At 44.9% G+C, this 14,273-nt stretch overlaps 1 protein-coding gene across 1 annotated transcript; it reads right to left on the reverse strand.

Moving 5' to 3' along the window:
- Nucleotides 1-1,047: 1,047 nt before the first annotated feature.
- LOC128731279 (uncharacterized) lies at nucleotides 1,048-12,120 on the reverse strand. Its single transcript, XM_053824387.1, has 6 exons — nucleotides 12,048-12,120; nucleotides 9,469-9,533; nucleotides 7,432-7,785; nucleotides 3,493-6,858; nucleotides 3,030-3,125; nucleotides 1,048-2,772 (listed from the first exon to the last, which is right to left on the reverse strand). Exons 1-6 carry the CDS (start codon nucleotides 12,118-12,120, stop codon nucleotides 1,336-1,338), a joined length of 5,391 nt encoding a protein of 1,796 aa, XP_053680362.1. The 3' UTR covers nucleotides 1,048-1,335.
- Nucleotides 12,121-14,273: the final 2,153 nt, after the last annotated feature.

The following is a 14,273-nucleotide window of genomic DNA, read 5'->3' on the forward strand; positions in this document are numbered from 1 at the left end:
GTTATGAATGCTCTTTGAGAAAACGCGATGTGGTGGAACAAAAGTATTGATATCGAACGGTAATGCTTTGCTGCCCTTTCATATGCTAAAGTAGTTTACTTTTCAACAACAGATTTAAATGGTCCTTCCTGTTATTCGTAAAAAAATCAGTCAAGATATTTACTCCTCTCCCTTTTAACCAAGGACTACTATGAACGCCTTAAGTAAGAGGATACGCGAGTTGTTCCCTTTTCTAATTCCAATACATAATTTTCCTTTGGTATAACCTCGCGTATCACGCCAAGACCAGATTGGCACTTTTCTTCTTCTTCTTTACTAAGGTTTTAACACGGTACGATGCAGAAGTCCAGCTACCTGGGCCCTCCTGTATTAATCCGTGTTCTAACTCCACTCAACCTTAGTAGTAACTAGGACCGGCAACTAATGGCCATATGTCCAAATTGGCACTTTTAAGCAGAGAAATTGTTGTCAGTATGGTTCAAGCATTCCTTTACTCCAACGTCATATAATGTAACGTATTTTTTATTTGCTTCTTAAAAGTAGAATTGTGGCACTTTTTTCCTCCGCCTTCATCCCAGTCAGAGTCTAGTTACTTTAGATACAAAAATAAACGCATTCAAGCAAGATTTTGTTTGACAAATTTAAGCTTTAAAATCACGCAAAAAGATTTTATTCGGCTTTCACTTTGCAAATATTATTGTCTAAAGTCACCTTTTTACTTTCGAAATAACGTACTAATCAATAGTAAGTTTCCTCGCTATCAATGGTATTACAATGTTCTGTAGATCAAGTCTTTAGCAGCATTTTTTTAGTTGCAAAACTGATTAACAAACCATGCAACAATTTTAATGGCAAGCAAAGTAGATGTAAATGTATAATTTAACTGCTATCAATGAGTATCTCTTGAGTGGAGAATAGCTCGAAATATTTATCGAGGTTAATAAATAGTTGCTGTTACCGATAAATTTGAAAATAAGGAATTTTATGACTACTGCCGCTGACTATGCATATAGCTGCGTTCCTGGCCAATGTAAAATTAACAAACCACCAAATACGAAAGCATGAGCCGCATTCGAACATGAACAAATTGAATAAATATTTTAAATAAATAGAGCGCGCAAGTAAATAAATACGCCATGTGCCAGAAATAATTTAAAAGCTTGATAATTATCATGATAGTAATGATAAAGATATTGTTTAAACAATTTAACAAAGGTTAAAAACCATTTCGGCGGGAAAGCGGCCAAATAGTGGAAAGAATTTTTGACTCGTTCTCCACACGCGCTACGTGCTTCTACTTATTGTGTAAACCCAAAAGAGGAATCTTTAAATTAGTTATATAAGCATAATGTTTCCTTCACCAGTCAACAGCTTGTCGCCGATTTCACTCGATGAATCATTGGCCATGATGTTGTTTTGCCATTTTATCTGCTCCTGGTCAAACGGTAGCTCTGCGTCAAGTTTCTCCTGGATCTGATCGAAGGATGTTTTAAACTTTTCCTCAATCAAGCTAAACGATTGAATGGTGGCATTGTCATCAAACTCATAATTGTCGATGGATATGTTACCGAACAAACTGTCCAGGTTGAGCTGCCCGGTACCATCGAGTGCGCTACTAGCATGTTGATGGTACTGGGACTGGGACTGGGTGCCATGGTGCGCTCCGTTTTGTGCTGTGTTTGAGAATGATGCGCTAGACGCAGGTACCTCGAGCGTTCCTATGCTAGCGTTAGCGCAAGACGACGAAGCTAAAGAGCCATGCTGATTTTTGCGCAAATAACGAAGCGCGGTGCCCGTACTATTGGAGGAAGCCATAGACACTGAGGCATTAGTGCTGCTGTTAAGATGATTGGGTGTCAGCATGTGTTCTCGCGATGATTCACTCATGTAGACTTCTTCTGCGATCGTGCCACTGGTGACAGTACTGTTCAATTGATTATTTCTGCTCGATGCTGGCACGACTACAGAGGACGAGTGGTGGATCTTCATTCGCTTGCATTCGTTGATATTCAGGGGCTCCTCATTGATGGATTTTCTTCCTAACGGACTTCCCATGGATGGATTTAAAGCGTGCGTTTGGCTCAACTGTTGCAGCCGATGAAGATCCCTGACTTCAGTGCATGCCTTGCGTTTTTTATCCTCGAATTCCGGATGGTTGGCTGTTCCGGCACTCATCACGAGATGCGTGGTCGTATTACTGCTGCAAGTGCTGCTCTGATCGCAATTTTCCAATACCATCTGATCAATCTGATCGATCGAAGATTCATCAATGCTTCCGTCGTCTGGGGGGAAAATGGCTTTGAATGAAAGCATGTCGTCTCCGTGCTCACTCAATACCGATTCCGACATTTCATGTTCGTACATCATCATACCAACGCCCGTCTCAATGACCTCCGGAGAAGTGCATTGCAAATTTCCGCTAACTGACAACGAATTTGGAGAAACCAGTACTTCTCGATGTCCTGGTAACTGCTGCTGCTGATGTTGTTGCTGAAGCTGCTGTTGCTGCATAAGTTTAACTTGCATTTTTGCACTCTTGTTGCGTATTTTCCGCTCATTTTTCATAGCCAGCTCTCGTAAAACGTTTTCATCAGTCACCACAAGGGTGGAGATGAATTTATTCATCTGTTCTTTGGGCGGCGCACGATCAGCATGGGAGTTATACAGGTGCTTGCGAAGTGATGCTTTCGCTTTCAATGGTCCGCGATCACAGTATGGACAGGTATAGTAAACGCTGTCATGAATTTCCATGTGTCGCTTCAACTGATAGTTCTAAAAAAGGAGACAATTTTAAGAATGAACATATGAAACACCTCATTGAACGGTAGAACACGTTCTTTAAATAGTTATGTTGATCGTAATACGTAAATCACACATTTACACATGCTTATATAGTCGCTTATGTATGATTAGAATCTGTTTATTTGCACACAAGCAAGATTATGAATCAAAATTCAAATACGTAGTGTGTGTGCTGTGTATCTGAATAATGGACGTTTAAATGGAATGCAAATAAAGTAATAAGTTACCTTTGAAAACACTCGGTCACACTCGTCACAGGGAAAAGTTTGCGACGAGGCCGCGATGCTGGACTCGTCAGTGGTTATTGCGCAATCGCGTTCGTTCTACGCCAGAAAACGGCAGGGTAAAATGCATTGATAGAAGCCATTTATAACAAAGCCGTTGGTTTGGTTGTATGCAAATCGAGAAAAATAATAAAATATTGATTGTTAGTGATGCAGAAGCAGCAGAAGCCATAATACTGATAGTGCAACAAATTAAGCGAACATTTTATAATTTACAAGTAGCAACGATATTGATCTGGTGGATATGCTATGTAGAATTCAATTGCACAACTTACGGCATCAATCTTAATGCTTTGAGTGGAAGATACATTTCTGTTCCAACAGCTATTCTACTACTGATAATAGTTCAAGCGATAAAACTGGCAAACTTACTTTAGCATACTGCATTTCTACACTATATACTTACAGATAGATCCCCCTTGTTGGCATATACGTTGTTTTTGTCGACCGCCTGGCACCTATCATCAAGACTAACATCCTCCAAAACTCTAGCTTCGAGAGCACCGTTTGAATCACATGCTGGAACGGTAGATAGTGTTAGCAGCGCGGAATTATGCGCAATCAGTGAGGAAGATGGTGATGGTTTCGCGTTGCTGTTGTGAAATAGTGCTCCGTCGGACAATGCTCCGGATTCGGTAGAAATGCCAGCATTCTCATTTTTGTTTCCAGCCTGAGTAGGCGTCATATTCGTGGGGACCATTATGGTAGTCCCGGTAAGCTGCAAAGTGGCTGTACCATTTATTCCTGTTCCAACGATATGCTGCTGCTGCTGCTGATGATGATGATGCTGCAGCTGATGGTGATGATGATGGTGGTGACTAGAAATAGGCACCAGTTTCGGAAGTTTATCCGTGGGGTTTAATACTTTTAGATCGATTTTATTTCCCAAAGCGCTTAAGCCTCCGTTGCTGTTAGTTCCGATGCCGGGGGGTGCACTTTGGTTGAGAAACAATTGACTAGTATCGATCCGATTGTTGTTGGTTAGTTCTACGTTGGAAATAATGATGATGCTGTGCGATTTGGAGGATGAAGATGATGAAATCGCCGAAGAACTGGCAGCGATTCCGTTGGAAATTGCTGCCGCGTCTTGCGGTACGGTGCTTAGTTCCGCAGCACTGCACGGCAGTAGCTGATCGGATGTTCTAACATTGGAAATCGTGTTATTGATGCCCAAAATCTGTGCTCCGGAAATAGGAACAGTGACATGGCCACTGTAAACGCCGTTGTATGTGCTCTTGCCACCGTCATTTATGCCACTAGACGTGTGCTTCTTTTTGTTATACGGCCTAGTCTGGGATACTAGCGATCCGTGGTCCTTCAACAAAGATGGTGATGATACAGCCAAAGCCACATGCGCCGTTGGACTAATCAAATGGGCTTTCGTAGCGCTTCTTATGGAACCATTCACATCCGGAATTTGCTCGACGGACATGGTTACCGTTGGGGCTGCGGAAGCAGCAGCTGCAGCAGCAGCGGCAGCCGCTGCAGCAGCAGCCGCCATTTCTTCCTGTTTCTTGCTCTTCTGTGACAGTTTTGTCGCTAGCGCTTTGGCAATAGCCGGTTTAATCGGCGAAGTTTTCTTCTGGTTCAGTTGGCTCAACACCTTTTTCTCCGATTTGTAATCATTCGAGACGGTGTAGACCGTGTGGACTTTCCGCAAGTGTTTCTCGAGGGCATTAGGATTTTTAAACAGCTTAGAACACACGATGCACTTGTAAAGCTGCTTTCCATTTGCAGCCTGCACGTTTGTCATCATATCCTGGCTCGAGCTCATATTCGTTATCGGTATGATGGTGCTGAGATTTGGCATAATTGGTGCCACCGAGGGTATCGGAGATTCGGGAGGCGAGCCAGCCTTTCCAAAGATGGGCTCTTTCTTTATTTCAGACTCCGTCAGCAACGGCTGGTGTTGATGGTGTTGCATACTCAGCTCATTGTCGAGAACACCGCCATCATTAGGCGTTGTCAGCAGTGTCATAGTTTCAGCTCCCTCCATCGAATCGATGCTTGGTTTCAGATCTTCGATGGGCGTGGGATTCGAGAGATCTTCGTACGCTGCGGGCAATAATTTCGGTGTGCTTGTTGCTTCTTCGACCAGCTTGCCCAGCTCTTCAGCTGCCGATACCGTGGCTACCATGGCCGATTCGTCCTGCGTGAGATCTTTGTGAATCTTCATGTGTCTTTGAAGGGACCAGGAATTCGACAGGACTTTCAAACACTTCGGACAGTGGAGGTAGGCGGTTTTCGACTTCCGCTCGAAGCACTCGTGCTCCTTCAGCTCATCTGCCTGCTGGAAGAGCTTCATGCAAAACACGCACAAATAGAGGTTGTGCTTACGCACGTGCTTATCAAGATTCGATTTGGTCATGTACTTGCGAAGGCACACCTCACACACGTACTTCTTGTCCGCTTCCGTCTCTAAACCGACGCTGCTCGACGGGCCCAGCGATGGTGGCGTGGGTGTGATAGCGGTACCTCCAAGACCAGCGTCATTTAGTGTGATAAGCGAGTCGGATGAGGAGGAAAATCGGCTGTGCAGTTTTTCCATCAAACCACCATTTTCGAGCGCCGAGTTTGTAGTTGTCAGTAGATCGAACCCACTGCCGTCACCAAACGACGTTCCGTCGACGTCGTCATTTACTCCTTCATAGCTTAGCAGATGGTGGCCACCTTCGTCCACTAATTCATTGACACCACCGGCGTCGCCAAAATCCGGTTCGAACGATATATTAATGTCACTGGCACCTAGAGAAATGTTGATAAGATCCGCCGGACTCAACGTATCGTTCGCTAGACACTGATACTCCGTTGTAAATGTCGCAGTTGGTCCTTGCGGCTGATGAGTTTGTGGCTGTTGGAAGTGAGTTTGTACAGACGGATTTTGCTCCGTTGCGTATCCAGCAGGACGCGAAAGTCGCAGCTCGGGGGATGTGTCCGTAGCCATCATTCCCCCATGCTGCTGTGACGCATTGTGCTGGTGTTGCTGATTATGGTGATATTGAAGGAACTCGTCGTGATGATGTTGCATCTCTTGGTGACTAGCATGCATGAGCGAGGAAGGATTGAAAAAATCATCTTCCAAATCAGGCACATTAGTTGATATTCCCGTCCCCAGCAGATCCATATCAAACATGTGCTGCTGCGACGACGTGGTGGAATATTTTGGCGAAGTTGTTTTCATTATGCTATCGATCGGTGGCAAAGACACCGTGTCATATGCCATGCTTGTCGATGCAGGCGATCTGATGCCTCGCTTAACGACGATCGTGTCATTATCGGCACCCATGCAGAAGCTGCTGCTGTTATTGTTGCTATCAATATCTATCGTGTCTCGGGAGCCACCAGCTCCTAAACCGTCTCCCAAGCAAGTTTGTTCATTGTACGAGGCAGGAAGCATCATACTGGACGTGCAAGGACTCCCTGGATGTCCTTGCGGCAATCCTATGCTGCTAGTACTCCTACTTCCACTCCCAGCGTCACTGTTCGGGACTGTTGAATTGCACCCGTTGCCGGAGAAGCCACAGCTGTCAACAGTGCCCTGTGCGATGGCACGATTATACTCATCCAGTGAGAAATTGCTTGCTTGGTTCTTCTCTAATTCGAGCCCATAATCCATACTGACCGAATGAAGAATGTTACCGCAAATGTCGTACGGACCGGGATCCAAGAGTGTGGCTCCGATCTTGGCGGCGTAATTGCGTGAATACCACACCCTCAGGATGTCTCCCAGTTCAATATCCTTCACAGCGGTGTAGAAAATTTCGTCATTTTCCTAAAATGAACCAACGAGAATGAAACATTAATCGTAATCTGATATATCGCACACATCTGTTTAAAATGCGAATCTCTTTTATGAAAGATGAATTCTAGGCGTGATTTATCCTAATTCTCATTTTGCTGCTTGATCAATACCGGTGCGATGAGCACAAGCGATAGCTGAAATCCGATAATTGATAATATTTCACCGAAAGAAAGAAGATGTAAGCCACGCAGCTTACTAATATGGACACCGAAAACCCGACTGCGTTGTGAGCTGCAACAATTCGGCTATTTACTGCAATCTTTCCCAGGTCCGATGCGTAGTGGAACTGGTGCTGGCTCCAGATAAGGGCGTATTTAGTAGAACCATTTGAAGCATTCGGCCTACTAGACTCTCTCGATCGCGTATTCATGATAAGCAATCCGGAGCCCGGCATGCACTAAGAGCAACAAAAACACTCGATAGTAATCGGTATTACAAATTTTGTGATAACGCGTTCGGAACAACAAAGCATAATAATAATGCTTGCACATTCTAGCCTCTGCGCTGTGACGGGGACATGAGCCTTAACGCCTCTCGTCTTACCTGATAGCAAATGAGGTTCTGTTCGTTGGAGAATCGCGCCAAGCTGACATGTATCATCCAGTTGCACCTGCTCTCGTTCCTGGTATCGAGGTAAATGTTGCGAGTGCTGCTAAATAGGGCCTGCAAATCGCTACTGTACTCGTCCTGCTGGTAGTACGGGCCGGCAAACAGAACGAGCGGAAATGGAATATTCTTCACCGGAACGTACGACTTTTGGGCCAGCAACGGACCGAACCGGGTGCCTTTGGCGAACTTTTGCGACGTGACGACACAACTGCCCTCCTCGGTGTCCATTATCAGCAGGCCATTCGGAACCGACGACCTTGAGAGGTTAAGCGAGGGCTTATCCTTAACCTGGAAGTGTGCGATGCAAGAAGGAGGAAATGATAATGTCAATGAAAAACAAGCATAGATTAATGCACGTACACACTGATAATGGACTAGGTGATGATACAACATTGGGCTAATTGGTAATATTGGGTATCACTTCTCCTGGATTTACAATTCGCAAACAAAATCACATTTGCAACATTTTCCAGGAATTTGTCTACCTCATGCGCCCGAACCACTTTCCAGATGATTTGAACCATTGCTTATAAATTCAAAAATGTTGGGAAACTTTTCTTTGCTCATTGGCTCCACAGTGCAAGATGTATTTTCTCGCATAATCAATTCAACGCTCTGAAATGATCGCACACAAGGGTCATATATTCCCCACGTCTTATTGATCACAGGAAGATAGACCGCAAAAAACGGTAAAGACAGAATAGTTCACTCAACAATGCCCCAAAAACACACGGGACTTCCCGTGTTTCGCGATTCACCTCTGCACGGCCATGGATCCAATCCGACCATTTGCAAAGTGGTCGTCGTCATCGCTTTTCTCGCTGAAACGCAATGTGTTTTCCATGGGATTTTTCCTCTCAAAACAGCTCAAATCTTTGCTCTTGATTTTCCACGATCTCTTGTTCTGGCTTGCTCGCGCTCACCATCATGCACTCGCGTTTTTCCTCGTTTCGCTCAAAGATTTCCACAAATACTCGAACGCTTTTCCGAACGATCACACTCACGCAGCCTGACGGGTTTTGGGTGCGTCGGTGGTGGTGTAAGGTTCGTGTGTTCTGTTGAGGATAAAAATATTGACTCTTTTCCCACCCAGCTCCACCTGTCCCTTTACCATGCCCGGACGGGTTGGAGCTCCTCTTGCTGTGCGTTCCTGACCATCTTGCTGGTGCGGTACGGCTCGTGGCCCTTCTCTATCGGGAGAAACCCAACCATCCCGCTGACCCTACCCATCCACGATCTGCCACGATTGGGGCGGCGCGCGAGAGCGGACTGCGCAGACAGGTACCGAAAACAGGACCGGATTGCGCACATGTGTGTGCTGTCATGGACATTATAAAATGCGTAAATTATATAATTTAATCGGAGAAAGTGTGCTTCCATCCTTCGCTGCAATGTGGGTCTCGTCTGGGCAGGATGCGTGCACGATGGATCCCCCGGAGGATCCACGAGATGGATGTGGTCAGCTACTGAGTTATGTTCACAGCGGAGCGGAAGTGGCACACACGCACGCACTCCACCGTCAGCAGCTTACAAAACACATTGGCAGAGCTCGGCTGTCAGACACACACTCGAGCGACAGACAGGGTGAGATTGACTTTACTTCCATAAAAGGAATTATAGCCCTAGCGCATGGATTTACTGTTTTGAGACGATTGTAAAGTGCTAAATTTCTAATTCCGCTCTTTTTCCTGTGCACTATTGCTTCTTTTTTTTGCGGTATCTTTTCACGCTGAGCTTCCTCGCTAATCGAAGAAGGCTGGGTGAAGGAGTGTTTTTCCAAATCAAAAAAGTATTGCGAAAGACCCCTTTGCTCCTCGTTCTATGCCATGTTGCAGACAGTAGGCCGTGCAATCGTTCGAAAACATAACCATCCACGTGTGGGTGTTATATGGACATCGACGTTTTGGTTGAACATGCTGGACACGCTAGTTATCTAAACTGATATCACTTATCTACTATCGGTGTACTTACGTGATCTCCCTTGGCATACTCTGGGCAGTTCTGGGTGTAATGGGAAGCCCCACAGAGGCTGCACACTAGGATCATCGTGGCAGAGGTCGTAGTGAGCGGTGGCGATGAAATGGCAGCAAAGGATTCCGTCCCGAGCAGGATCAACGCAGGACAAAATGCCGTTGCGCGAATGCGAAGTTACCGCCGGTGGGACGATTGTTCAACAGTAATCACACATTTAGTCCCGCAGCCGTCGGGGATAGTGCACATTCCATGTCCATTCAGTCGTGAATATGCCAACAGTACGATCGTCCCGGAGACACGAGACGTTGCAGATTTCGAAGCGGTAGCGGAGCAAGAACAGGTGCACGAGATGGCGGCCGTGTGAGGGTTGTTCGCCAGCAGGACGTCCGAGTTTTCAAGCGAGAAAAACCCCAAATGAAACGAAACGAGAACGCAGCAGAAACGGAATGGATGAGTAAAAATCGTACGATACGATTTTCCACTGCCACCGAGCGAGCCCTTCACCAGGAAGGCGAGGGGCGCCTGGGTCTGTCGGTTCGTTTTCCAGCCCTTGAAGGATCTTAGCCGCACACTACTAGACCAGCCAGCGACTAGGGCGACACTAAGTGAGCGCAATACTAGCTTGCCTGGCGCCTCCTGAGCCCCAGTCAACACGGCCGATCAAGACTACGATAGGGCGCAAAGAAACGGTGTGCACACCTTCAAGATTCTGGGATTCGAATACTCGGGACACGGTGAGACTCACGCTTATGTTGCCCCCGTGTGTGGTTCTCTCGGTGAGGTCTCTCTTGCACTCTCTTTGCTCTCATCTCGCGATGGCGGGAGATGCTGGCGTGAAAACGTGATTGTGACGGAATATTTGCGCTCCCGATCACGATAGTGCCACCTACTCACGCATACACCCTGAACCGGGGGTGGTCCGTTCTCATTCACAGCAGCTGGCAGGGCTGCAAACGCAGGATGCAGGAGAAGTGCATGGGATGCGCCGAGGCTAGAGGGACGTTGTCTATTTGAGTCATGCCTTCCGTACGCCTGTGTGTGGCCACCAGGCAGTCCCGATTAATTGTTTTCCCGTGCACGCATACGCATGATGTTCGGGGAGCGTTGGGAAAGCGCTAACCCTTGATCAGAAACGATCGTCATCGGTTTGAATTGAGTCATGATTAGAGTTGTTTTGTTCTTCTTTAATGAAGAGCCGCATTTTTTTAACTTAAAGATATATTCTCTCGGCTACAACGCATGCTCCTACAGCAATTGATTGATGCAACAAATTGAGAATGTTACGTTACGTTATGAAATTGATGTAAAAAATACATTAAATAGCTCAGATGATCATTTGGGCTTACAATTTGAGGCTAGTCATCAAAGCAGACCGGAGGTACGGTTCCAAAGGCAAGGAAATACTTTGCCTTTTTATATTAAAGTCTAATTTTAAGAATTTATAGCAAACATAAAACGCTAACAGAGATTTTATTAAAAGCTTGAAATCATAGATATATAGGATATGAGTTTACATTACATTAGTTTGAACTAATTTATAATTAAAACTCTCATCTACAATTGCCATTCTTATCAGCAAATGAGTCAAAGTTTGAATAAAATTTGAAACAAATATTTGAAAATATTATACCTTATGCCTGACATATATCACACTAACGAAATTGATTCAAAAAACAAAATAAAACAAAGTAAACAAACAATCTACTAGTGATCGTGTATCTTGTACTGTCAAGGGTTATTGTAAGGAGAAAAACATTTGAAATTGCTTCACGATGTTGGTATGATTTTCTTTAGCTGCGCAATGCGCTAGGAAAAATCTAAAGAAAAATACATCACCCTTTTCTACCACGAAGCAGAGAAAAGAACACATAAAAACAGCCCCTATTAACGTCTGTATGTGTTCGAGGACGGTTATACGTTTGATTCACAACTATGAACAAAAAATACAGCATACGAAAGACAAGAAATAATGTGAGGCAGATGTTTTTGGTGCACTATCGAAAAATAATCTATAGTTGAAAACAAATAGCAACTTTTTCTTTACTGGGATACGAAGCAATAATCGAGAGCACATCAAAGATTGCAGAGATTGCCACTTTCAGGGATGTGTAGCTCAAAATGATAATAATGACGACATCAAATCGACAATTGTTCCATAGAAGGGAGAAAAAGATGATGCAAGATGTAGGTTAAGAGGTCAAGTTCATCACAAATAGAATTAAACGTTTTTTATGCTTTCTTATAAACTACGCGTTTGATAAGTGGATTGGTCAAATGAAGTAGAACTTCCCAGGAGATCAGCTGGAAGAAATATAGAAAAATAGCCTAAAACATATACTTCTAAAGATGTGAAAGCAATTGATCCTAGTTATAGCGATAGCCATACACTTCTTCTAACCGTCAGTAACATTTATTATACGAGGAGAGTTACTGGTTGAACGACACGAACGTCTCGGTTTTCCTGCTTCGCCAACGCATACCATCCACGATCAACTATAAAAACTCAATAGTTATCGCGACAAAAGATTATACACGGTGCGTTAACAAAAAGTGAGGTAATAAGATGTATTACTTACCGTTCTCAACGAGTTGTACATTGTGCAGCACGGATAAGGCGTCAAAACATACATTTGCCGCTAAATCACTCATAACGCGATGGAGCACGATACAGGGAGAGGTATGAGGCTCCAAAACCTTGGCTCCTCTCTCCTTCCGATTAATCACAAGAACAAGTGGCACGGTGTAGCCCGCTCAACGGATAAAAGGGACAATCAATCAATACTTCCTGAAACCACCATAATTGTTTGACGTGAACGGGGCGAACATTATTAAACGCGCATATTTCATTGTTGGCCTTTTCTTGTTGGACAGAAAAGTCTGGATAGGCACATGTTGGCCGGTTGTAGGTTTTCGCAACATGCTGTTTTCACCGGCTGATCGAACAAAACAGAGGTAGCACACGTTTACACTAGCACGTGTTTCCTGTGCGGAATTGCTGGTAGTGGATCCGATGGAGCACTTTTTTCCCTACTACTCACAGCACCGTTTAAGTCAAGTCTTGCGCTTCCGGTGGATCGCCGTACATGAAGGGGAGCTGATCATTCATGATCAATGTAGCAGGGGCATTAACCACATCGTTATTTACTCTCGTTAACTAGATAATTTTGTAATCGTTTCGCTTCCCGGTTTGATTAATTGTCACAACAGCTATTGGAAGTAGAACTTTGGATATTTTTTAACAGAGAGCTTTTGACCGAACTTAATGGTGTGCTAATGCTAGAACCAATGAAATTCTGCAAAAATCCAGAGATTTTTACACCAAGGATCCACCAAGAATGAAGAATTTCTACTAGCTGCAACTGCTCCGTGAACTAATCGCCGTTTGAAATGGATGGCATTTTCCGATAACACTATATCGCTCAGTCGCGATCTATTCTAATCGAGCAATTAAACTGTCGTTATTCACTGACATACGATTTTGCAACCGAAAAACATTCCCGCACCGGCACCGTCCCTTTCGCGGGAAAATACGCGTACTAACTCACGGTTTCACTACCGCTGGTAGCACGGTAACATGTAACACGCAAGCGATGGTAGTGGTGTGCTGTGGTGACTGCCAAGATCCAAGGCCCACTAGATGTGTTTGTGCAAACTAATTTTCACCAATTTTCTCCACATCGTGCAGCGAATCACACCAGACCTTCGCAGCCAGCGATCGAGCCGCTCGCCAGAGGGAAAGGATATCAAACAGGATGAAACACCTCACAGAAGGGGCGAGCCGATTTTTTGCTGCAATTCGGTTTTGGCGCGGCAGCGGCCAGGATCGATCTCCAGCGAAAATCGATCCACAATCCCGTGACTTAACTGACAGTCACTAAAGGCCCTCCGTGCGGGCATGCGCAAACCGTCAGCTCACGCGGGCGCATCCGTGCACTAACTGCTTGAACCGCCGTGACTGAGTGTGTGAACTGTCGCACCTACATACACGAATGTAAATCGCACGGCGCGGCGCACCAGTGATTTCGTAGCACCATACATAAATCTATGCAAATCAGCATCAAACGACGTGATTGCATATGCACGAGTTTTCATGCGCTACCAAATAAAACAAACACACGATTTGTCACAATTTGCTTGCGATTACAGGACGGTACTATAAAACCAAGCGGACACGGCACAAATGCTATCAGCACGCGCGTTTACACACCTGGAGCACGAAATTCGAACGGACAGCGTATCGTGTGGAGCGGCTCAGAACTACCGCAACGGAGCACTACACCGTGCGCGAGCAGTTGGTTCTACTGGCGCACGCCACTACGCTCTTGGTATTGATCGTTTTCACGAGATCGCGCTCTCACGCGCGCGGTGCACACGTGTTGGTTCACGTACGGACCTGGCACGAACACGGCTGCCGTTGGAATGAACTGTCGGGGCGCGTGTGAGTCGAGGCTCAAGAACCAATTGACGGAAGACAGAGAGAGAAAACGAGAGAGCTAAAGAGACCGTGCAATACACAGAACACCAACAAAACAATACCTCTTGTGCAAACGTACATTCGTCACATAGTGATGCTTCTAAAACATGAAGTAGATGATAGACAGATAGGTTAAATTAATCATTTTAGTTGTTTAATCACTACACAAATGTAACATGTTTGTACCTTACTAAATTGCGTGAATTGAAAATGGAAACTCAAGCCATGTACGAGCACAACGAAGTGCAAGAAGAAATTTGAATATGCTTCACCTATAAGTCAGTTTTAATACATGATCTACAAATATGTTTATCATATTATAGTAGTT

Source organism: Anopheles nili, chromosome 2 (assembly GCF_943737925.1).
Source record: "Anopheles nili chromosome 2, idAnoNiliSN_F5_01, whole genome shotgun sequence".
Lineage (NCBI taxonomy): Eukaryota > Metazoa > Arthropoda > Insecta > Diptera > Culicidae > Anopheles > Anopheles nili.